General features: G+C 36.3%; 1 protein-coding gene across 1 annotated transcript in view; it reads left to right on the top strand.

Moving 5' to 3' along the window:
• The first annotated feature begins 1,620 nt into the window (after window positions 1-1,620).
• Window positions 1,621-25,708, top strand: part of Uba6 (ubiquitin like modifier activating enzyme 6) — a 90,922-nt gene continuing 66,834 nt past the window's right edge. Inside the window, exons 1-7 of the mRNA XM_021262289.2 lie at window positions 1,621-1,681; window positions 2,625-2,973; window positions 4,965-5,027; window positions 20,307-20,401; window positions 21,120-21,148; window positions 25,007-25,101; window positions 25,588-25,699. Coding sequence (XP_021117948.2) covers window positions 1,621-1,681; window positions 2,625-2,973; window positions 4,965-5,027; window positions 20,307-20,401; window positions 21,120-21,148; window positions 25,007-25,101; window positions 25,588-25,699 — 804 coding nt within the window. The remainder of the gene's footprint in view (window positions 1,682-2,624; window positions 2,974-4,964; window positions 5,028-20,306; window positions 20,402-21,119; window positions 21,149-25,006; window positions 25,102-25,587; window positions 25,700-25,708) is intronic.

The raw sequence follows: 25,708 nt of genomic DNA, 5'->3' as shown, positions 1-25,708 counted from the left end.
TTAGCTCACAGTTTTGCAGGTCAGACTTAGAGGCACAGTATAGTTGGGCTCTGCTCACCGTCTCATATTTTGAAATCAAAATATCAGGTAACTATGTTGAAGCGACAGTCTTCTTCAAGCATATGCATGTTAACAAATTTAGTTTCATGTAGCTGTAGGCCAAGATTCCCATTTCTTTCTTAGCTGTTAGCCAGAGGCCACTCTTAGCTCCCAAAGGCCATTTGTGTTCTTTGTTACAGTACTGTATGTCGTCTTCTTCTCTCTTCAGAGCCAAGAGTGGAGAATCTACTGTGGAATCCCCTTTACACTGAATCTTTCCCCAGGAAAAGCCACTCTTTTTGAAAGGTAGAAAGACAATATACAAATAAATATGCGCCAGGTGGTGATAAAAATTTTTTAAAAATGAAAAGAAGGTTGCATTTGAATTTTCCTCTAAAATTCTATTCTGTTACAATTTCATATGGCCCACATCTTTTGGGTTTTGGTTCCAAGGCCATTTTCTCAAAGAGGTGATGTGAAACTTTCTCCCTCCTCTTCTCCCCCATCTCTTTCAACCTCTTTGTCTTCTTCTATTTTCATCATCATATTAAGCACTTTTTGAAATCACTTTTACCATTTATTGTCTATTTTTGTCTTCCCATAAGGAGATTGATGAAATCTCTATTGCCTGATTATCATCTAGTCATTAGCCACTAATGTTTAATAAGCATTCCATAGATACTTAGAAGAAATGAGGAAGGGAAATCAGAGGGAAGGATGCAGACAAATTTACGTATCTAGTCAAAATATTTATATTTAATTTTAGAATAAAGAGAAAGGATAAAACTAGTGCTAAAACAGAACCTTAAAAGGACATGATTATAAACCAGTCATTTCCGATGCAGTTAGAGACCAAGAGTAAGAAGTATGTGAATTAGGATTAAATAGCTTCAAATCTCTGGCGCTGCCTATTTTCCATTTTAGCCTTTAGGATTCAGGGGAAGAGTGAAATTTTGAGACTCAGGAGCATTTGGCTTATTAATAGCAGGAAACTGTGATTTTCGATCTCCCTCTCCCTTCCTCTGCTCACCACCCCACAACTTTTACTTCTATGATCCCATTGTTTGTATCTCCTTCTTTCCAAGGTACTAGAACTTAATAGGTCAGTTTTCATCCTGGGGCTTATCTTTTCTCTTTCCACTTCCCTTCCTCTCTACCACATATTTTGTTTATTCTGTTGTGGTTTGTTTCTGAGAGTTAATCTAGGTTGTACCCTCTATCTAGCTGTGCTTCCCAGTTGGCTTTCCCATCTCTTTCTCAGCTTTGTCCCAGGCGCTCTACTATCAAGGCCATGGGGCTAGATTCTTTTCACAAAGTCCTCAATTTTTCAGGTTGCCTGACAGCTTTATGTAGAGTATATAATTTGAAAAATTTAAATATATTTATTTTATTTAGGACACAATTTGACTATTATGAGCAAATTTGTGTATATGAGCAGATACATACATAAAGATATATATTATACATACAATTGTGTAGTATCATTTAAAATAAAGATGGTTCTTAATAAAATGTCATAGTGTTACCATTTCGGAGAATGCCAACCTATCCCATAGGGTAGGCAGGCTACATATGAGCAACATGAATCTTCCAAGTATTTGGAGATGTGCAACTGTGAAAACAAAAGGGAGGAGCACAAAAGGTAATGGACCTGATAAAAGTGAGAAATGGAGGATCACAGAGCATCTGAGTGAGTCACGCTCTTTCCTTCATTCAGCTGTAGGTGAGGGCACTGCTCTGGTGATTATCCACGTTTACTTTGAGAAGGTCCTGATGCCCAAAGCAGGAGATCTTTAGTTTCAACACAAGTGAAAGACAAGATGGGAGGCACCTGGAGTCGGAGGTGTCTGACCACAATGGGAGGCATCTGAAGTTAGAGGTGCCTGACCCTTTAAAAAGCCTGAGCTGTATTAAGACTCATCAAGACTTCCTCTTCCTCCTCCCTGTTCCTGCTACTCTCCGTGATCTTCAATAAACATAGCCATCTATTACTTACTACAAGGTATATGGTTGGCAATTCTTTCCTCAACATATACAAGAACCTGGACAATTTTGGCCCATTCCACTGGAACCCTCATCTCCACATGAAAAAGGAATTCTAATTTAGTAAAAATATTATACATTATAAAAAATTATATCCAGGATATATGCAAACTTTTAAAATCCTGCTGACATTTCTTCAAGTATAGTTAGAATGAAAAACACATCTCATGCTATTTTAACTAGTGTTCAACTAATTTTTTTCCCAAAAAAAAGATGAAATGACAGTCAATGAAAAGAATTAGATGAGCAGTCCTTAAGCACGAGTTCTGGTCATCTTAATTAGCTGTATGACTTACACGAAGTCACACTGACCATAGGTTCCATTCCCTCACCCATAAAGGGGACACACTTTTTACCTCTACCAAAAAAAGTGATTCTATTAAAATATAACAATGCCTCACACGCGACGATGCTCCAAAATATGTGTTAAATGGAATCCCAGAAAAGGAATTTGGAGCATGGCCAGCCTTCGGTTTATTTATAAAATGAAGGGTTTCCTCTTGTGGCCGCGAGACTATAAGGATTTACGACACAATCACTAGAGTGCTGTGTGCTTGGCCAGCAGAACCAGAGGTGCCGCGTAACTCCGGTTTGCTTTCCTCGGAGGCATGCCGGGCCCGGCCTCCGGCCGCCGCTTCCCTCACCTGGGCGGAAGCGGCCGACGGCCACGCCCACGGACCTGGACCGCGGAGGCTGTCGGGAAAGCGTCGGGCTTCACGCTCCCTGCCCGCCCGCTGTGACGTCACACGTGCCCTTTGACCACCGCGGCCCGCCCCCTCCCTGCCTCTTCCTATCCAGCGGCAGCGGCGGCATCCGGGGCGACCATGGAGGGGTCCCCGCCGATGGCCGCGCCCCAAGAAGCGGAGGCGTCCTGCTCCTCCTGGGGGCCAGGCAGGTGAGGGGCTGAGGTAGGGCGGGGCTGGGGCTGGTCTTGTCCCTCCGGCTGGCGGCGGGAGCGCGCGCAGTGGGTGTGGCGCGTGGACTCGGGACTCTGCGGCCTTCAGCCGGGCTGGTATGGCCTCTCCTTGTCACCGAGCGTGCCCCCTCCGGGAGAGCTTTCGTCCCTGTTGCTTGCTGTGAGCGACCGTGCTGGGCCGAGCGCATTCCCTTCGGCCCGAGGCGGTGGGCGCCGGGGCGGTGTGCACGCTCGGTTGATGCTCCAGGAACCTTGCTGTTCGGTGGTCCGGGTGGGTGGACACCCGAGGGCCAGTGTCGGGGGAATAAAAGGTGCCAGGGGTCTGCTCTTAGGTTCCAGTTAGTCTTGAGGTCTTTCTTTGCGTCTTTTCTGCCCTTGCGAAACTTGAGAGGAAAAGTAACCAGTGTTCTAGTAGTAGTACCTCTTTCAGTCATTGTAATTAATAAAATTGGTGGTTGTATCCCGCCCATTGTCAGAATGCAGTATACCAAATTCAGAAGTGATGGATGTATTCTTTTCAGGTAATAAGAGATTGCCCGTAAACCTGTACCTTTTCCACCAGTTTCAGATTGAGGGAATGTTTTACTCCTAAGCACCGTGGTACTGTCTGCCTTGGCCAACACTGACACAATTTCCTGGGAGACACTGTGTCATAAAATGCCCCTTGTTTGAAGCACTTATCGTCTCATTGGTCTTATTTTTTTAAATATTCTCCAAACTTTCAGTGAGACAGAACTTTCTGAAAAATGCCAGTCATACTGTTAGTGGCAGAGCTGATTAGAATGGTGCTCTTCTATTTTTCACTCAAGAGCTTACCCACTTAATTGTGCCCCAGGTAAGGAAGACAGCAAGTGAAAGTGAAGTAGGTATAAGATAAATACGAAATTTTATTTATATTTTGTTACAGTGCCCAAACAGGATTTATGTATGTGTTTGTGCTGTTGACTTCTGTTTTGCTTTCATAATTGCAATCAAGAATTTTCATAATTATGTATTCAAATAGCTAGATACTGATACCATTTGATGGTACTTAATCAGTGTGGTAAAATAATTGAGAACATTTTTATGACTTACATTTACAAACACTTTGGCTTATTTATCGATGGCAGGCTTAGAAAATTAGACTCCAAACCTGAATTTCGTGCTGTCCTCTTGCTTTTAGAATCCTTAAATTGACAATAGAGCTTCCCAGATCCTGGTATGGATTGCGTTTGTGCCAAGATGATAGTGACTTCAGCTATCACTGTGGCTCACACCCAAATGCACCAGGCTGGTTCTCATTGCCTTTGAATCTCTGCTTCCCTAGTGTCCTACAAAAGCTACCATTTTTCTTTATGTACAGTGCTGTTGAAAAATTGGGACATGCTGCTGTGAATGATACATCACTATAGTAAGGATATGTAATTTCATTAGTTAAGTTTAGCTTACGTTTTATTTTTAACTTTGCAAAATTCATTCAACAAGTATTTCTTGAGTGCTTCCTTTATGTCTATATGAGAGACAAGGAGAATTAAATTCTGTTTTGGCTTGTGTTTGTGATACCAGTTAGACATAAAGATGAGTTACTGTTTGTGCAGGTGTATCGAATCTGGAGATCAGGAGAGCTCACACATAGAAAAATGAGTTTAGATCTCATCAGTCTATGGTAAATCCCATGGGACTAAGTGAGTTAATGTATAGAAAGAGTGAGTATAGAAAAGGTTCATCAGAATAAACATAGCAATAACAAAATAACGTCTGAAAGTAAAACAGGTTCTATAATCTACAATACACATTGGACAGAACAAGCATTAGTGAATTTAATTTCAACACATCTTAAAAGGTAAAGTGTTTGATGATAATATAGTATATAAAAATCTTTTAATAATTTAAGAATGTTCCCATTTATAATTGGATGCTAAAATGTAGAATGTGAATATTTAATAACCATACTTGCTCTTACACCTTCGGTTTTTTTCCCCCCCAGTGCAAGTAAAACTTTGCCCATCATGCCAGCAGAATCTTTGGAGATTGACGATGGATTGTATAGGTAAGAATGTCATGAAAACTGAAACTGAAGTCAAGTAGTCTCTTTGAAAATATCATTAAGCCTATACACAATTTTATTCATACATTTTATATATATATATATATATGCACACATATATTTTAAAGAGTTTTTCTCAAGTTAAATTAGGGTTTCTGTGATTTTCTTTTGCATACTATTTGTAGCCTGAAAGTTTAATCCTATTTATATCTCAGTTCCTTTAGATTAAATGATAGGATCAAGAAAGATTTTGTTAGCCACTACAAAATATACCTCTTTGATTTGGACAAAAGTAGTTATGTTCTTGATAGTACAGGAATTTCATGAATCTGTTTCACCCTAGTTAACAGTAGCATCTAAAGAATGTGATTATATCAGTATAATCTTACTAAAACATTGAGTCTTTGTAATTTATAGATGTTAGAGAAATGTGGCCAGAGAGCTGTGATTTGAATGGAATTAAATGAGATTTTTTTTTTAACTATAGTTTTTCATTGGATCAAAATATTTTTTCAATAATTAAAGAAAAATTAAAAACATATATATTGATATCATACCTGAGAAGTTTTTAGAATTTTTAAATATTCTTGTCAAGCATAGTGGTGCATGCCTGTAATACCAGTGCTTGAGAGTCTGAGGCAAAAGGATTGTTACAAGTTTGAGGCCAGCCTGGACTACATAATGAGTTCAAGGCCAGCCTGGCTCCATATCAACACCCTACCTCAGAACACCACACACACACACACACACATTTATACAGAAGATAGTATAGTCTTAGGTTAAAATTATTAGATTTTTCTCTAATATCTTATGTAGGTAGAATTCGGAAGGATATGTTCATGTATTTTGAATTTGTTCAAAATTATTTGAATTATTTTAAATTTATATGTTTTATGGAGGGTATAGAGTCAGTTATGAACACTTTGTTAGGAGTTCATATATACTCCTTTATTAGGAGTTCATATATGTGTGTGTATATATATATATACATGTATATACTATATACATATATATTAGGAGTTCATATATTAGGTGTTCATATATGTATGTTGATTTGAATTTGGAAGGATGTGTTCGTGTATTTTGAATTTGTTCAAAATTATTTGAATTATTTTAAATTTCTCAATATGTTTTATGGAGGATATAGAGTCAGTTATGAACACTGTTAGGAGTTCATATGTGTGTGTGTGTGTGTGTGTGTGTGTGTGTGTGTATATATATATACACATACATATATACTATGTACATATATTTTAGGAGTTCATATATTAGGTGTTCATATATGTATTTTGATTCCAAATCCTGTTTTATGTAATATATTTGAAAAAAGAGATAGAACTAACACTTAGTCTTGCTTATATGGAAAGTATTTTATAGATGGTCTTCTCATTGTAAAATATACTTCAGAAGAGATCTTAAATTGGGACTCTTCGTCTGTAGTTGTAATCTTAGAGTTCTTTTAGTTGTTTTTGAGATGATAAATGTCAGCTCCTTGAAATCGTATTGACTAATTTTATTCACTGCTTAATGGGGACTAGTATTAGATTCAGGATTTGGGCAGAGATTTATCTTAGATACAAATTACCATTTGTTATCGAAGAAGGACGTGACCTAAAGATACTAAAAATATAATACAGATTAGGAGTCCAAACTTAATATCTTCTGAAGTATTTTATTTTATGGTGCCAGGAGACCATATATAAAATTTAATTTAGTTCTCCGTCCTTAATCTCTCACCAGTTTAGGGAGATAGATTCAGGAATAAATTGGATGAATGTAGGACAGGATAAAGATGGATTCTAGAAGTCCTCTCCCATTCTTACATCTATAGTTTGAACCATTTTGTCTCATTGTACAAGTCCAAATGCTATAATCTTACAGAGTTGTTTAGAAGATGGTTAGAATTTCTTTTTAAAAGTATTATTGTAGCTGGGCATAGCTGTGCACAAACCTATATTCCCAGCACTCTGCAATGCTGAGGCAGCAGGATCATGAGTTCAAGCCCAGCATGGGGAATTTAGCAAGAAGCAAGATCTGTCTGCAAAGAAAAAAGTATTCTTATTAAAAAAAAAAAAAAAATGTATCCTACACTACTAACAAATTTTTTTTTTTTTGGTTCCGTTGATCGAACTCAGGACCTTGCGCTTGTGAGGCAGGTGGCAGAACCACTGAGCCAAATCCCCTGGCCCAACAAATTTTTGGTACCGGGGATTGAACTCGGGACCTTGAGCTTGTGTGGCAGGCATTGGAACCCCAGAGCTAAATCCCCAGCCCCTTAACCTCTCTGATATATTTTTTTTTTTTTTTGGTACCAGGGATTGAACCCGGGTCCTTACACTTGCTCAGTAGGCGATGAAACCCCTAAGCTAAATCCACGGCCCCAAATTTTTAATTATATATACAGTATTGTTAAATCTATGTACGTTGTTTTATAGCATATCTCTGGAATTTTTTTCATTTTATATGACTTAAAGCTGTGTACACATTGCATAGCAACTCCTGACCCAGTTCTTGACAACTTCCATTCTAATTTTCTGCTTTAAATCTGACACTTGAGATTCTTCATGTAATCATGAGTATTTGTCCTTTTGTGATTGGCTTATTTCACTTAACATAATGTTTTTAAGATTTATCTATGTTGTATCATATAACAAGATTTCCTTTTCCTTTTTTTTTAATGGTGCTAGGGATCAAACCCAGGACTTTGCACTCAAGAGACAAATTTTCTTTTTTAAAAAACTGAATAATATTACATTGCATGTACATACCACTTCCATTCATACGTGGCATCATGAGGGTGGACATCCTTCTTAATTTTAGATAGAAAACATTCTTTAATGGTGGAATATGATGTTAATTGTAGAGATGCTCTTTATTATGTTGGGGAAGTAATTTCCTTTCTACTTCTGTTTTGCTTAGTTTTGTTTTTCTGGTTTTTGTTTTTGATTGGGAATAGGTTATTAGATTTGTCAAACAGTCATGCACCACATGTTTCAGTCAATTTTGATTACATATAGATAAGATTGTAATATAATTGAAAAATTCCTTTTGTCTAATGAGGTCATTATACTCCTTGTAAGGTCATAGTGCAAAGCATTTCACTTTTTAAAAATTTTTATTAGTACATGTTTTTTTTTTTTTGGTACCAGGGATTGAACTCAGGTCCTTCCGCTTGTGAGACAAGCAGCGGAACCACTGAGCTAAATCCCGAGCCCTATTAGTACATGTTTGCAGTACATCATGGGGAGTTGGTACAGGTACATAACACATCTTAGATACTTTTTACTTCCCCTTCCTCTCCTTTTATTCCCCTTTCCCTCCATCCCTTGATCCCCTTCCCATTTGCAAAAAGATTCTACCTTTTTGTGGTGATCCTGGTATAAACAAACCTATTGCACTGCAAATTGTATAAAATTATAGCATAGACTTTATGCATTAATAAAAGTATAGCATATATAATTATGTACCACACAATACTTGATAATGAACAATTGTGTTACTGGCATATATATTGACTATAGTATATTTGGAGTTTTTTTTACTATACTTTTATCATTTTTAGCAAAACATTTATTGGTATATTTTAGATATACATGATATTCATCATAGAGTTCACTCTTTTTTTTTTTTTTTTAAAAAAAGATTTACTGCAAACACTGTGCCATGCTGTACCAGCAAAAGTCTCATAGATCTTAAGTTTACCATGTTTCTTGGTTGCATCGTTTTCATGTGCCTGGTTTAATCTTGTGTTATTTTATTCATCATGGCTCCTAAGCATGTAAAATCCTCTATTCAAAGCATACAAAATCCAGACTACAAGAAGGTCCTCTATGACATGTAGAGAAACTTCAAATGACCACGATTGAAGACCAGATACAGAAGCATACCCTCAGCACCATGACAATCACACCCAAAACCAAAAGGTTTTTTTTTTGGTACAGGGATCAAACTCAGGACCTCGTGCTTGCCAGGCAGGTGCTGTGCCACTGATCTACATCCCCGGCACCCGCAAAGCCAAAAGTTTGTTTGCAGTGTTGAGACAAAAAATACTAGACCCCTCTTTGATTTTGAATGTACTGCTAGCTCTGAGTGGTTTTTATTTTTTATTTATTTATTTATTTTTCCCCCCATTAAGTTTATTGGTACGTTTTCAGTATAAAATACAGTTACATTCATCATTGGGATCTTGTACCATTACATGAGTATCTTGGTTCTTATTTTTTTTCCCCTTCCCTTGCCCTCCCTTCACCCCCTCCACCCTTCCCTATTTGCAAAGACCTTGTTTCCATTTTTTTTCCTCTTCTCATATTTTTTCCTTTCCCTTTTTTTCCTTCCCCTACCCCTCCCAATTCCCCTGCTCTTTTAGACCTTTTCTTCCTGTTACACAATATCAGTTATACATTTTTTAAATTACAATATTAAGATCTAGGAGACATTACCACAGATTTTACAGAATTTAAAAGGATATAGAAAGCATATTACAAAAATCTTTTTTGAAATAAATTTGACAACTTCTAAGAAGTACCTTGGAAGACAAATTAATGAAACTAACTCTGGAGGAAATATAAAATTTGAATAGCACCTATTAAAGAAAGTATGTTACTAGCTTGAAAACCTACCTATATGACACCAGCAGGCTCATAAACATTTTAACTGATAAATTATATCAAACAATTAAAGCAGAAAAAAGAAGGAACACTTCTCCCCTCATTTTAGGAACTCAACATTGTGCTAATCCTAAAACTGGATAAAGATAATAGAATAAAAAAGTATGAACATAGATAGTAATCTGTTTAACAAGACAAACTATTGGAAGTCAGATCTGGCAGGGTGTAGAAAGTGGTTTTGTTATAGGGATGGCAGTGTTGGTTCAGCATTGGAAGGTCCACCCCCAAAAGTCATCATTTTAACAGAGGAAAGGAAAAAGCCATATGATCCTGTCACTAGTTGGAGAAAAAGTATTGGACTAAATTCTACAGCTGTTCATGGTAAAAGCTATCAGGAGACTAGAAGTAGAACAGAAACTTCTGAGTGGTTTTAATGATTCAAAAATTGTTATTCATTACCTGATTACAAAAGTAAGTAGTAAATCTATATTTAAAGATTTGAAGAATTTTTGGAAACTAGATATGCTGATTGTGGAAGAAAATTACTACTTGCCAGAGAAAAATCTTCAGTATGGATGAAACTTCTCTGTTACGGAAATGGACACTTTATCGTACATCTTAGGAATATAGTAGGCTATACTATTTTGGTTTGTATAAGTACACTCTATGATGTTGGAGACAAAATCACCTAATGACCTATTGCTCAATACATACCTGTGTCATTAAGTGAAGCTTTCTGAATTCACTGAGATGACCATATTTTTTTTGTTTCTTAATGTAGTGAATTACAGTGATTAGTTTTAGAATGTTTTATCACCCTTACATTCCATTTCTTGGATAAAACTAGTTTGTTCATTGTCTTCATTTGTTCAGGCTGCTGTAACAAAATACCTTATATTGGGTATTTTATAAATTACAGAAATTTCTTGCTCTCAGGTTTTAGAACTGAGCAGTCTAAGATTAAGATTGCAGCAGATTGGAATCTCATACAGCTTGCTCTGTGCTGCAGGGATGACACCTTTTTATTGCCTGTTCACATGGCTAAAGAGGTGAACAGACCCTCAGGCCTGTTTTGTAAGAGCACTGATCGCATTTATGAGGGCTCTGCACAGATCACTTCCCAAAAGGCTCTGTCTCTTACTATTCTCATATTCAAGAGTAGGTTTCACCATACAGATTTTAGGGTGACACATTCAGACCATACCACTCATAGTATTTACTACACACGTGTATGTGAATCTGTGTCAATATTTGAAGAAAGTTTGTGTCTAGGCATGTCAAGGATGTTTGTGTGGAGTATTCAGTGATTTTCTCTAGTTAATGCTGACCTTGTAAGATGAATGGGAAATTTTCTTTTAACTTCTAAAAAGTACTGTCTTTAAATTTATCTTTATAGGAAAGCTTTACCTGAGTAAATGCCTTTAATAGATATGGGAATATTCAGATTATGTATTTATCATGTATGGCCTTTATTAGTGTATCTTTCAGAGAATGTGTCCATTTTCTTAATGGTTAAGTGTCATAAAGTACTTTGTAATATTCCCTGAGTATTCTTTTTAATATCTGTTCTATTTAATATCTATCTAACCTGCAGCCTGTGGATTGGACACACTTGTGTTGTAATAAAAAATATTTTTTAAAAATTTTGTTATTTATATGCATTGACTATATTACATGCTGCCCAAGATAATTCCTCTTTACTCAGTACAGTGGTAACTCAGTTCACAAACTTCTTTCTATGGTTCTGGTCGCAAACCAAATTGGATGAGAACCTAATCACATTCCCCCATAAGGTCAACATTGAACCCAACCACTGAATTTGATTGAGTTCTCATCTGACAAGAATTGTGGAAAGAATTAAGTTTGTGAACCAAGGTACCACTGTATAGCCCAGGCTAGGCAGGTGTCCAGTCCACTCACATTGAATATGAGGTATTGTTCCCCTACTTATTCCTGACAGTGGTAATTTTTCTGCTCTCTCTTTTTCTGGATCTTTCTAGCTGGAGGTTTATCAGTTATTGTCTTATCAAAGAACCAGCTTTTGGCTTCATCGATTTTTGTCTTTTTCAGTACTTTTCCATTTTGTAACTTAGTTTCTATTTTGGGTTTCTCAAAACGTTTTTTAGGTTCTGAACATATAATTTGCGACCACTAATTTTTGAGACCTTCTTTACTAATACAGCCATGCATTCCTTAAGGATAGGGATACATTCTGACGAATAAGTCATAAGGCCATTTTGTTATTTAAAAAACATCACAGATTATGCTTGCTCAAACCAGTCGCTGTGTTACATATGCATATACATTCTGTTGTAAATGTGGTTATGTTGTATCTGACTGTTACCTTGTCATGCTAATAATTCCCTTTTTCCATTGCTTTATCTGCATCCTGCAATTGGATTGGTTTGCTGTGCTGTCTTTGGACCGTCCCAGGCCACAAGAGCCTAACCTGCATACCCTTGCCTCCATGCACATTCCTTTTGGTAGACTTTATTTGACTTCCTTTGGCCCATTTGTCCTTTCAGGGGCTTATCTCTGGGATTTATAGGCCTGTGAGGAGGAGCCTTATAGAAAAGTCAGTTTAGGCTGATGAAGTAAGCGGATGTGTGTGTGTCTAGTACAGAAATATAGTGACTCTAGAGTAAAAGTATATATGTACATATATATATATGCATAGATGTGTGTATTTTTATATACTGAATAAGAGTTTCTTTTAAATTAGGTAGCCACCCCTTTTCTATTTTTTTTTTTTCTTTTCCATTTTATTGTAGGTAGGAGGGAGTGGTTATCCTCACATCCCTGTTCCTGGTTTCCTCTGAGCTTTGTCTGTCAGCTTTCTTGATTAATCTCATTAGAGAGCATTCCTTCCTTTGTTGTAAATTTTTATGCCATTTGTGATATCTGGTGCCTTTCCGTATCTGGCATTAGCCAGAGAATCTTACTGCAGAGGCAAAAGCTGTTTTTAATAAAATTTTCTGCTAATTTCCTTAACAAAGCCTAGCAAGGCCTTTATTCTGTTCTTTCCTCACCTACAGGTCCCCATCTCTACATGTATGGTTTTGTGTTTTGTTTTGCACAGTTTTCAGTTGTTTTAGGCAAGAGAGTAAGTCTGGTCCCTGTTACTTTACTATGGTCCAGGAGAAGAAGTCTTATTGTATATATCGTGTCTTTTATAAGACATTCATTCTTACGCCTTTTTTTTGGTTAACCTGGTCTAGAAGTCTAGAATGCTTCGTCCTTTCTTGATGAATCTTTGAACTAATTTTTATTCTTCTGAATTCAACTTGGATGAACCTCATTTGTAAAGCTTTCTGTTCCTTCCACTGTTACAGAGATAATCACTTTATCTTTATTCTAGAGTCTCAGTTTCTAGTACTTCTGTACAATAATCTTATAGAATTATTTGATTATCTGTTTCAAGCAGTGTGGCACAGACATTTTGTTAAGTATTTTATGTTATGTCTTACTTAATATATAATCCTCATCTTCCCCATATGAAATTGTTGCAGTTTTGATCTCTATACAGTGAACTCCAGCTAGTACCTGGCTCAAAGTCAGTATTTTAATAAATGTATGATGCATAAGGAAGGCAATTTAAGTGCATCTAGAAGGAAGTGCTTAGATTGAAAGGGACTCAAAATGATGTCATATTTGAAATTAAGGAATTGGAGAGGTTAGTCTGAGACAACTCTGAGTCCTGAATATCATCTTCAATTGTTTGAAGGGTTGTCCCATCAGAGAGGAATTAGATGATGTTGCTGTGGCTCCAAGGAGGTAAAATTAGACTGTAAGACCGAGGGCCTTACCAAACACTCCAAGGAGCTGACTATAGTGAAGCACACCCAGGGATCCCAGCGGTGCCTCCAGAATGCAAGGCCAAGGGCCTTACCAAATGCTCCAAGGAGCTGAAGTGGAGCACACCCGAGGATCCCAGTGGTGCCTTCAGAATGTAAGACCAAGGCCTTACCAAATGCTCCAAGGAGCTAGCTACAGCGAGGACCACCCGGGAAGGAACACACCGGCCATGTTGGAAAACAGACCTTTATTAGTCTGGCCAGACGGCACTCCCGAAGCGAAATAGCTCAGAGAGGCACCTGGCTCAGAGTCCGAGGTTGTTTTATAGGGGGTTAAGGGGGGGGTTTAACATGTGGATTCACAGAAAAAAAAAAAAGAACAAAGGTTAGTGGCTCATTGTCACATGCTGATGTTCAGCAGACATCCTGACTGACAGTTAGGACCACCCTGTTTACAGATTGTCCTATAGATACTGGGCCCCGGGACATTTGGATTTAGGGCAAACAGATGGCTGAGTAACCTCGCCCTATTACTGATTGTCCATTGTCCCGAGGCAAACACACTCCAACCATCAAATTTACAACAGAATCTAGGGGAGTAATTAACTTTTGAATCACACAGTCCCACAAGACCTAGTAGGTGAAAACTAGGACAGTCTTGTTTCCTTGTAAATGAGAATTTTTAGTATCTAGGGCTTTCTATAAGTAGGCAGCCTTGGTGATTTCTTCTTACTGACTATATTCTCTGATATATGACATGCCCACTTAATAGAGCCAGCTATAATATAACTACTGGACCTCAAGTTACTTGAAGTACACTCTCAGCTCTAGCTAAGCATCACACATTCTAGTTCCAGCCATCTGTGAAAAAGCCCCACCTATGACCTCATGAGGCTTTCAGGGACAGCTATACCCAAATTGATATAGGGTGTATGATACATGGACCTCCAAATAATATAAGGGAAATACAACTCCCAACCTGCTAAATGTCGGACGTGCCACATTTGTGTTCTCTAAAATCAAAGAATGAATTTTAGGAAGAAGAGAGGTTAAGAGTAGGAAGAATCGGGCCGGGGATTTAGCTCAGTGGTTTCGGCGCCTGCCTCTCAAGCGCAAGGTCCGGAGTTCGATCCCCGGTACCAAAAAAAAAAGAGTAGGAAGAATTTATTGAGAGAAATAAAGATACTGTCTTAAGAGAGACAGAAGGGCACCCCGGAAAGTGGGTTGCCCCCAGACCCTGCTTCTCAAGGTTGTTTTATAGAGTAAAACCACAAGGTGAGGCTAGTATAAAGTGGGACAAAACTATAGTGAACTATAAGATTTTTAATCTTACTGTAAGACTTTAGTAAGATTTTAAGATTTATATTATTATAAGATTTTAATAAGATTGAAAGTATAGTCACTTATGTAATGTTGCTCCAGTGGGAAATCACAAGGTGGGTATGAGGTGGAATGGAATTATGGTCAACCAGTAAGACTACAACAAGTATAGTCACTTAGGTATTATTGATTAAATGGGGAAGCAAGTCACATAGAAAGTGTACATGAAATGAACGAACATTTCCTGGAAGGGATGGATCAAGGGCTTGGTCCTTCACCCAGGTGCTTGATGCCTGTTTAAAATATCAATCACTGCTGTTCATCCCTAGAGTAAGTATGTAGATGTAGTTGGTTGTCTTTGTCTTCAATGAATGTGCCTCCATTTGCCTTCTGTGCTGACTTCTTTGAGGGCCCAGCCCTTCCTGACTGCCTATAATATTTCTAACTAACTTAGCTGTCTACAGCAGAACCATAATAGTAGCTGTGTTTATTGAAGATCACAGGGAAGGTAGCAACAGCAACAGAAAAGGGGGGAAAAATGGCCAGTAACTCAGGCTTTGGTAATTGAAGGCCAGACACCTCTGCTGCCTCTCACTAAATCTCTCAATGGGACCTGGGGCATGGCAGTCTCCTAGGCTTTTATTATGTCACAGTATTTTTTAGCTCTCTTAGGATAATAGAAACAGGAGTAACCTTAGAATGCTGTTTACAGTTAAATGGAGGGAAGGGAGTGATTCAGCTCCTATGTTTCTAACTGTATTAATACCACATTTGGGAAATTGAAAACCTTTAGTACACCAGAAGTGTGGAGTTTAACATAGGCAGGACAAGAGAAAAGATTAAAGCACTAAGGAAGGACTAATATTAAAGAATTTAGACTTAATTGTAAGTGAAGTAAGAAACACTAGCGGTTTTTGAAGCAAGAAAATGATCTGTTAAGATTTGTGCTTCAGAAAATAATTCATTTTTTAAAGTAGGAAGTTATAAGTAAAATATTAACATGTACATAATTTAGAAATCAGACGGCAAATATTAGAAGAAATAACTAAGAGAATTGAGAGTAGCTGTTCTTTGGGTAAAGAAGAGTTATTCTTGGATTTGGGTTTCACACTCTCCCCCATAAACCTTATAAAGTGATTTGACTTGCCACTGTCTGCACAGTGGTCAAGTTTGGCAACAGTAAGCCTGATTTGTCTCCACAAAATCCTACCCCCATTTTTTATAAGTTACTTCTATGTGCTTAAGTTCCCTATTTGTAAAACTGGGAATAATACAAATTATCTCACAGAATTTTTTGCAAGGAATAAGTAAATACAAGTAAAGCATTTAAAAGAACATAAACTGCATAGTAACTTATAAACAGTATGTGAAAGGCCACTCAGACACAGGCTTTGTGTGAGAATAACTTTATTCCTGTCCAGGTGAGAATGTAACAGCAAAGTGCCAACCAGGATATATAGCTTGAGTGTTATAGCTCAATGCAGGAGAATGGACGCACCCAGAAGTTTCAGAGGCAAAATATACAGCTTTATTCTTAATGCCAGTGGTCATTCTGTGACTTCTTCACAAAGACTGACCTCCCAACTTAGCCAGAGCTGGGTTGTTATACACTTAGGGAAGGGGTGGGGTTACAAGTTTCAATCCTTTATTTACATATGGGCCCAGCAACCTTATTGGTTACAGAATTTTACATACAGCAGGTTCATTGGTTAACACAGTGCAGAGTTTTATCTTATATGCATATGGCAGGAAGACAGAACAAAGAAAACTCCAGAGATATTTGAGGGAGGCAGGACCCAGGCAGGCCAGGGCATGTTAAAAGTAATGGAGGAGGCCAGGGATTTAGCTCAGTGTTTCCACCGCCTGCCTCAAAAGTACAAGGTCCTGAGTTCAATCCTCAGTCCCCCCCTCCCCCCCAAAAAAAGTAATGGAGGGAAGTCATCTTTCCCTGTTAGCAAGTCCAGCTTTAGCTACGGAGAAGTTTATTTCCTTTTCAAGAACAGGGACTGAAATCAGGCAGATTTCAGCAGCTAGCTGTGAAGAGTGGAATTTATTTCATCTGTGTGTAGATGGGCTGACACTAAAAGAGAAAGAGAGATAGCAACAGCTAGTTAGGAGAGAAATTAAGTTTATATAGGGTTTTGGGAAGGGGCTGTGATCATAGGGAATGTTTATGACTGAGGGTCCAAGGACAGTAGCACAGGTGTGTAGACAATCACTGGACTTCTCTGTGCTGGGGAGATTGTATACCATCCTAAATTTTCTTTATGGCCATCTATCCTATTTACTGAGAGTAGCCTGTTTTTAGAGAATGGCCTGTTTGCTTGTAAAGGTCTTATTCAGGCCAGGCATGACAAAAACTAAGTAAGATTTAACTATTTCTATATTATGATATACCAGGCACTATTTAGGTGCTGAGACCTAAGGAGAATGGACAAATTTAACAAGAGTGGGAATTTTTTGAAATGTTGCTTGTTGATGGTTCAAGAGAACACATCAGCAGATGAATGGGTAAGGAAAATATAGTATTTATATACATACATCTGTTCTTTTTTTTTGATACCGGGGATCGAACTCGGGTCCTTGCGCTTGTGCAGCAGGCAGCGAAACCACTGAGCTAAATCCCCAGCCCAATGCACATACAATACTACCAATATTACTGTAGATGGCTAAATTAGGAAGAAAATATTATAAAGCAGTTAGGCAGGGCTGGGCCCTTAGCACAGAAGACAGTTGTGGCACATTCACTGAAGGCCAGGCTTCAAGGCAAAGGGAACCAACTACACCCACATACTTCCCCAAGGGATGAACAGCAGTGATTTATATTCTAAAGAGGCATCCTTCATCTTGGGTGGGGAACAAAACCTCCCTGGCCCATTCCTTCCAGGAAAATCCTTGTTCATTTCATGTAGCTTACTACGTGACTTGCTTCCCCATTAGATCCCCACTTAACCAGTCTCACTTAAGTGACTATACTTGTTGTAGTCTTATTGGTTGACCATAGTTTCACCCCACCTCATACCCACCTTGCGATTTCCCATTGGATCAGCATTACCTAAGCGACTATACTTTTATTAGTTGACTATAGTTTTGTCCCATCTTAAATCCACTTCACCTTGTGGCTTTGCTCAATCCGGCACCCTTGAGAAGCAGGGTTGGGCAACCTACTTTCCAGACCCTTTTCTGTCTTTTAGACAGAAGCTATCTTTCTTTCAACAGATTCTCCCTACTCTTTCTTAATCTCCAATCCTAGACTTCATTCTACGATTTTAGAGAACACGAACTTGGTGTGTCAGATATCCAGCAGGTTTGGAGTTACAGTATTTTCCTTATATTATTTGGAGGTCCACATATTATATACTCTATATCATTATAAAGGAAAAATTTGAACTATTTGTAGGAAAATGGATGCATCTTGAAAGTACAAGATTTAGTGGCACACAAGCTTAAATACAGTAAACTTTCTCTCATGAGAAATCTGAAGTATAAATAAAGAGCAAAATAAAAGACAGATAAAAGGAAACAGGGAGATAGATCTACTGTAGACGGGAAGGGGACCAAGAGCTGAAGGGGGCAAGGACATAAAGAATTAAGAAGTAGAACACAGGATGTTCTTCTATATGAAACTAATAGTACCTCTCACAACTTCTATTTGTGACATTAATACCATTAATGATCATTCTCTGCATTCATTAATTCATGTATATGTACTAAGTACCCACAGTGAAGGTAGCCATTATATATCACAAACATGTTCTAATAAATAAAAATAAAGTTACTACAAAGAAAAAAGAAAGTAACAGGTATGGAAGGTTTTATCAACCTGATTATTAAATTAACCTAATGCACACATTAACTGTAAAGTATACATTCTTTTCAGGAAAACATACAGTGTTTATAAAATTGTTCAAAGAAATGGTCACATATCATAAAATGAAATCATACAGATTGTGTATCTTTTCACAGTACATTTATGCTAGAACACAAAAAAATAAAAATTCTCCAGTTAGAATTTTTAAAATATACTTTGGATTAACACATAAGTCAAAAGAATCAATTAAAATTGGAAAATAATACAAATACTTATATCAAAATTTGGACTGCTCTTAATAAATTTTTATGTATTCTAGAAAAATCTAAGAATTTTTATTTCAGATAACTAGAAAAAAAGAATGTAGAAAGATAATTGATAAGCATAGAAAACATTTGAAGAAATAAATTCACAAACACTGTATGGTGAGTAGCCCTGTATGCAGACCCTTGTGAAAATCATGTCTACCCAGCAATGATGTGAAAGTACAGGAACTTCTACACATTACCAAAAGGAGAATAATTTGATACTTCTGTTTTGGAAAGCAGATTGACATTTTCTAATAAAGCTGAACATACCTGTGCTTTTTAGCTCAGCATTTCCCCTCCTTAATATGTACACTAGAGAAACAACTGCAAATGTGCACCAGGATACATTTATAAGGATGCTTATAGTCTCCATTATTGGTAACTGTCCAAAACGGTAGAATAGCTAAATTATGGTGTATTATTACAATTGAATATTGCAATACAGAAGGCTAAAGCAGAAATGAAAATTACTGGCCAGTTGCATCCATTAAAATAAATCTCAAATTAAAAAAGGACATTCAAGGAGATCTCATTAATATAAAGCTGGAAAAGAAGCAAAATTTAAGGATATTATTTAGGGGTACACAAATATAGATAATAAGACTGTCAGAAACTTTCATGCATACTGTACTAGATGTTCAATACATATATTTTTAACTTCAGAAACATCTTGGGTACTGGTTGAAAGAAAAGTTTGGGTTTTTTTCTGTTTTGTAGGGTACAAGGAAAGAAGAAACAAGATGGCTTGTGTTTATGAAGTTTAGTTAAATGAGCTAAGTCTTATAGGCATATATATGAATATAAAAGCTGAAATATGGAAATTTTACAAATATTTTTAAGCAAACACACATGTGTTTTAATTCCAAAAGTAAATATTACCCAAGGACTTTTGAACTTGTGTATAATGAATTTTTCAAATAAACCTCTTAAGAATCCATTGGAATCTTCAAAGATGGATATAGTATTGTTTTCCGTTGTAAGTGGAGATAACAAATTCACATGTCTGTTGAGGCTGCTGAATCAGTGAGAGCAGCAGCAAGGGTGAAGCTGCGACAAATCTAGCATGCATAATCTGTCCTATCAAAAGAGAGCAACTCCTACTCAGTTCTGTTTGTTTCCTTGAAGAAATGTCAATCTTGGCCTGGGGATTTAGCTCAGTGGCAATTTAGCACCTGCTCCTGCTTCACAAGCACAAGGTCCTGAGTTTGATCCTCAATACCAAAAAAAGAAAAGAAAAAAAATGTCAATCTTGTTGCCAGATTATCTGATTTTTCAAAATTTGTCGTATATTTTGAAAGTTTTAAACACTGCAAATCATCCCAAACAAGTCTATGCTGGATCAATCTAGTGTCTTATCTAGGCTATTAGTTTGCAAACAAATTTAAGGGATATATAATTTGGTAAAATAACTTTTTCTGTTTTTCATTGTGTTTTTCATGTAGTCGACAGAGATATGTTCTTGGAGACACCGCAATGCAGAAGATGGCCAAGTCCCATGTTTTTTTAAGTGGCATGGGTGGTCTTGGTTTGGAAATTGGTAAGCAGTATTTCTATTCATAATTTTATGTGACACATTTGAGTGACTTAAGATGATTTAAAGAATTTAAGAAATTAGATGTGCAACCTTGTTCAGATTCCGCTTGGATTCTTTTGGCAAGGCTATTTTATGATACTACCATGTTCTTCCACATGGAACTAAGAATAACTCTCATTCTATTTTTGTGATGTTAATACTATTAAGATCATTCTCTGTGTTCATTCATGATGGTAGCACACATAGATATGTTCATAAAAACATGTTTGGAAGAGTACATTAAAATTTTAGGAGCATTGTATATGTGTATGATTATGCAAAATTTTATTTTCTAACTCGTATTTACAAAGAACTTATATTTTTTGAGTAGTTAAAAAAATGTTTTCCAGTCAGAGATGTGACTAAGCTCCATGATAAAATATGAATTCTTAATATTTCTTTTTCCTTAGGAAGAAAAGGGGCAAAGGGGAAGGGGAAGTGGGAGGGGTAGGGAAAGGAAAGAAGGTAATGGAATCAATATGAGAAAATGGAGAATTGGGAAGAAAGTCTTGGTAAATAGGGAGGAATGGAGGGTTTGAAGGGAGGGCAGGGAAGCGGGAAAAATAACCAAGAGAGATTATGTAAAGGTACAAATTTCCAATAATGAATGTCATTATATTGTATACCTAAAATGTACCAATAAAATAAAATTTAAAAAAATACATTTCTTTTTCTTTTATAGCAAAAAACCTTGTTCTTGCAGGCATTAGGGTAAGTAAATGTATGTCCTTAGCAACAAATTGTTAGGTACTTTTTTTCCTATTTGTTATGGTAATTTTGTTTATACTTTGGCTTATTAGTTTTTGTTTAATAGCAAAAATGTTTTAATGCTCTATTTTTTTAAAAAAAAAAATTGTAGAAATTTCAAAAATAGATGAAAATGGAATAGTTTAACAAAACTCCATATACCTATCACACAGTTTCAGTTATAAACTCATGGGCACATTTGTTCCACATGTTTCCTTCCCATTCCCCACTCCTGCAGCTATCAAATTATTTTGATGTAAATCTCATACATTATATCTGTTAAAAATGGTACACATGAAACCACTCGTTTAAGCAGGCTTTTATGAAAGAAAAGTTTATTCCAGTAAACAGACTAAAATCAGGGATAGACTTTAGCAGCTAGTGGGAAAAGCCGAGTTTATTATATCCATGTGTGGATGGGCTGACATTGGGAGAGAGAAATAGCAGCAGCTAGCTGGGAGAGGTTTCATCCTTGAGTGGATGGGCTAACACCAGAAGAGAGCTATTAGCAGCTAACTGGGAAAGGAATTAGGCTTATATAGGTATTGAATGGGTTAAGGAATCTGGGGTGAAATGTTTATGATTGAGTCCAAGGGCGGTCTGTACAAGTGTATAGACAATCACTGGACTTTCAGCACCAGGAAAATTGTCTTCTGTTTAATGAGAAATAGCCTGTCATTTGCTGAAAGTGGCCTGTTTGCTTTTTTCTTGTTTGTGAAGGACTTAGGTCAGGTATGACAACATCATCCTTAAATATTTTATTATATTTCTTTAAATGGTAAAGATACCTTTTATAAACACAACCACAATACCATTTTCACACCTAAAAATGTAATAAGTCCTTGATATTGTGTTGTGTTGTGCCATAAAACCATTTACCTCAAAATCTAATAGCTTAACAGTATTAGCTCCATTGCTGTGGGTAGGGGTTCATGTCATAGCTGGTTCTTCAGTAAGATTATCTCTCATAAGCCTTCAGTCAAGGTATAAGTAGGAGTTGCAGTCATCTTGAGGCTAGTTTGGCAAAAGCTTCTTCTTGGTTGTTGGCAGAATTTGGTTCTTTATAAGTTGCTGGACTAAAGACCTCAGTTCCTTGCTTGGAACTTGACCAAATGTTACTCCCATTTCCTTGCTAAGTGGCCCCCTGTAGTATAGCTGATAATATGGCACCTTGCTTCATCAAAGCAGGCAAGAAAGGGTGTTATAGTCTTTGTAACCTGACCTGAGAAATAGGTCCAGCCCACACTCAAGAGGAGGACATTACCCAAAGACCTGAAAACCAGGAGATGGGAAGCCTTGGGGCCATCCTAAAAGCCTATCTAGAACAGTCCTAAAATATCTTAATAGAGTTCAGATTTTCCCAGTTTTCTGAAAATACGTTTTTTAAAGCATATTTTGTTCTAATTAGTAAAATCCATGTACTAAACATGTTTTGATCTGTAGGCTTCCTTTTTGTCAAGCCTACTTCGTAAGCAATATTGTGATCTCCCTTCAGAAAGCAATAATACAGTTCTCTGCTGTTCTTTTTGTGATTATTAGACATTAGCAGTCATTGCCTAGATTATTTCTTTAGGGGCAACAGTTACCTTGTTACCTCCATCTCATTTGTTGACTAAAGTAATATTTTAAAAAGAAAACTTTCCATTCATCACTTTATTTACTTTTGTAAAAGTATACATTGTATATGTATGAATATACAGGATCTGTATTTCATTTTTCCTTCTATATTTGCAGCTTTCAAAAATGAGTGATTTCCTATTATTCTGCGCGGTAACTAGTGAACTCTGTATATATATCTTAATGAACTGTTGGATTTAAAAATATTAGATGTGTTTTGATCCATTGTAATTTTATTTTAATTGATACTAAAATCATTCAGTATTTGGTTATTGAAATCCTCTTCCAGTTTTAGTCCTTTTGACAAACTCAGTAGTTTTTATCACAATTTATAAAGTCTGTTTGGTAGTCAGAGCTAGAACACTGATCCTGAGTAAACACTGAAATTTCTGATTTTAAAGGTTAGAATTAGAATATAAATATAACTAAAAATTTGTAATTCACATTTGAGATTATTGGATATTTACTTTCTTGGTCTTATTTTTATCTTTTCGCACTTGCTGTAAGTCTTGTTTCCTAATGACATTAACTTAATTATTTATTTGTCCTTTATTGTAGTTTACCTATATGACACAATTTCAATATACCAATTTTAATATTATGAACAATATTTTGTTGAAAACACTTAAAGTATATTTTGCCTTTTTTTTTAATCCCACTTGGATCAGACAGACAAATTAACTGCTTGTTTAAGTCACTATAAATAATACCTTTGTTAGTTAGGTAAACAACTCAGTAAACAGTTTAGTTCATTTATTTATTTTTCTTTGAATATTTAGGTGTTGCTTTTTAAAAATTTGATTCAATTTTACTCCTTTGTGAGATTTATTCTATCCAAAGTCATATTTATAAAACAAAGTATTTTGGCTTCTTTCTACCCTATTCCTATCTTCACTTATTATGTCACTCCTTTTCACTGACCTGCTCTTCATTTGTTTTTAAATACAAGCAAATACATGCACACATACATGCATATTTGTGTATATGTGTATATATTTTTATTTCTTCCTGCCTTTCATAAAGTACTATGCTTTTCTTCACCTTGCTTTTTATCCTAAATATTACTACATAGGTGCAAATGTATATTTCATTGTTTTCTTATGGATAGTTAATGTGTGGATATATCTTATATTGCATCAAATTTTCCCACTTGGTGGCCATTTTGATTGATTTTAGACTGCTTATAGTTTTCGGGCGGTACTGAGGATCGAACTTGGGACCTTGCACTTGCGAGGCAGGTGGCAGATCCACTGCCCTAAATCCTTGGCCCTGCTTTTAGTTTTTTAATGGAAGTACATTTAATACCCAGTGAGTCTTTGGTATAGACTCCTACACTTGATCTTAGCCAAAAGGCCGAGAAGTGATTTGGTATAGACTCCTGAAAGTGGAATTTCTGTGTCAAAAGACAAATGTATCTGTCTTATTGCTAAAGATTGCTAAATTTCTTTCTATTGTGGTTGAGCCCTTTTATGTGCCCATCAGAAATGTATGAGATTGGCTGATTTATCTCTTCTTCCGCAGTAGAGCATGTTGGCAAACTTTTGGACTTATGCCACTCTAATGTGTAAGAAAAGTTATTTTATTCCTGAGCAGTATTGAAAATCTTTACATATTTTCAAGTGCCATATACATTTCTTTTTGTTTTGGTTTGGATTTTGGGACCGGTCTTGCTATATTCTCTATGTTGGCCTTGCACTCACTATGTAGTCAAGGATGGTTTTGAGCTTATAGCAATCTTCCTGCCTCTGCCTTCTGAATGCTGGGATTGCAGGAATGTGCTACCACACCTAGCTTTCTTTTTCAATATATTACTTGTAGATAACTTGCCCCTTTTTCACTGAGATTTGAAATGGCCTGGTATAAGCTACAAATATTTTTTCTACTTTGTTAATTGTCTTTATTACATAGAGTACTTTTAAATATTTATATACATTTTCTGAATATTTGTATGTTAATATTTTTAACATGCTACTTTCATAAATGTACATAATCTTACTATTTAAATTAGTTTTTCATCAGCACATTGATGTTTCCAGATGTATATATTCATATCTCCTTATAGACCTATTTTTATATCTTTCCACTTTTTATACCCCTAATATTTGTTATTGTCTGTTTTCACATAATAATACTAAATAATATTAGAATGAGTGATCATCCTTGTCCTATTCTGGACTTCAACAGATATTTTCCTCTTTTTTGAAGGCACTTACAATCCATGATACAGAAAAATGCCACACACGGGATCTAGGGACCAACTTCTTCCTCTGCGAAGATGATGTTGTTAATGTGAGAAACAGGTGAAGATATTTTAATGTATTGTCAAGAGATTTTTAACTCAACTGTGTAGAACATTTTGTATTTTGAACACTAGTTCAGTCATAATCATTTGAACTCATCACAAGTTCACACTAGCATAGTGTAATTTAGCATAAGAATGTAACAGCATAAGAATGACTATAGACTTACATTATTTATTTATATTTGTCAGAACTTTGTTACATTCATATTGCTGTCTAAAAATGAATTTTCAAAGATTATTAAAGGAGGTCTTTAGTATTAATAATTAAGAGTGCTTGGAACTGTCAGTACACTTTGAGATTGGCTCACTGTGAAATATGCTAGTACATTTTAAGATTAGTTACATGACAGACAAATAAGTCTTGTATTCTATAGTTAATTTTTTCCATTGGAATTTCATAACATGTTAGGTTCTGATGTTGTTAAAGTGTCTAACTTCAAGAGATTGAGTATATTTAAAGAAAAAATAATATTATTTTTTTTAGGGCTGAAGCTGTACTTCATCATATTGCAGAGCTAAATCCATATGTTCATGTCATGTCATCTTCTGTTCCTTTCAATGAAACTACAGATCTCTCCTTCTTAAATAAATACCAGGTTAGTACA

The sequence above is a fragment of the Heterocephalus glaber genome, unplaced genomic scaffold (assembly GCF_053883595.1).
Source record: "Heterocephalus glaber isolate CG9 unplaced genomic scaffold, H.glaber_assembly_v1.0 deba00001509, whole genome shotgun sequence".
Lineage (NCBI taxonomy): Eukaryota > Metazoa > Chordata > Mammalia > Rodentia > Bathyergidae > Heterocephalus > Heterocephalus glaber.
The sequence above is the reverse complement of the archived record's forward strand: the minus strand, read 5'-3'. Positions and strand labels throughout refer to the sequence as shown.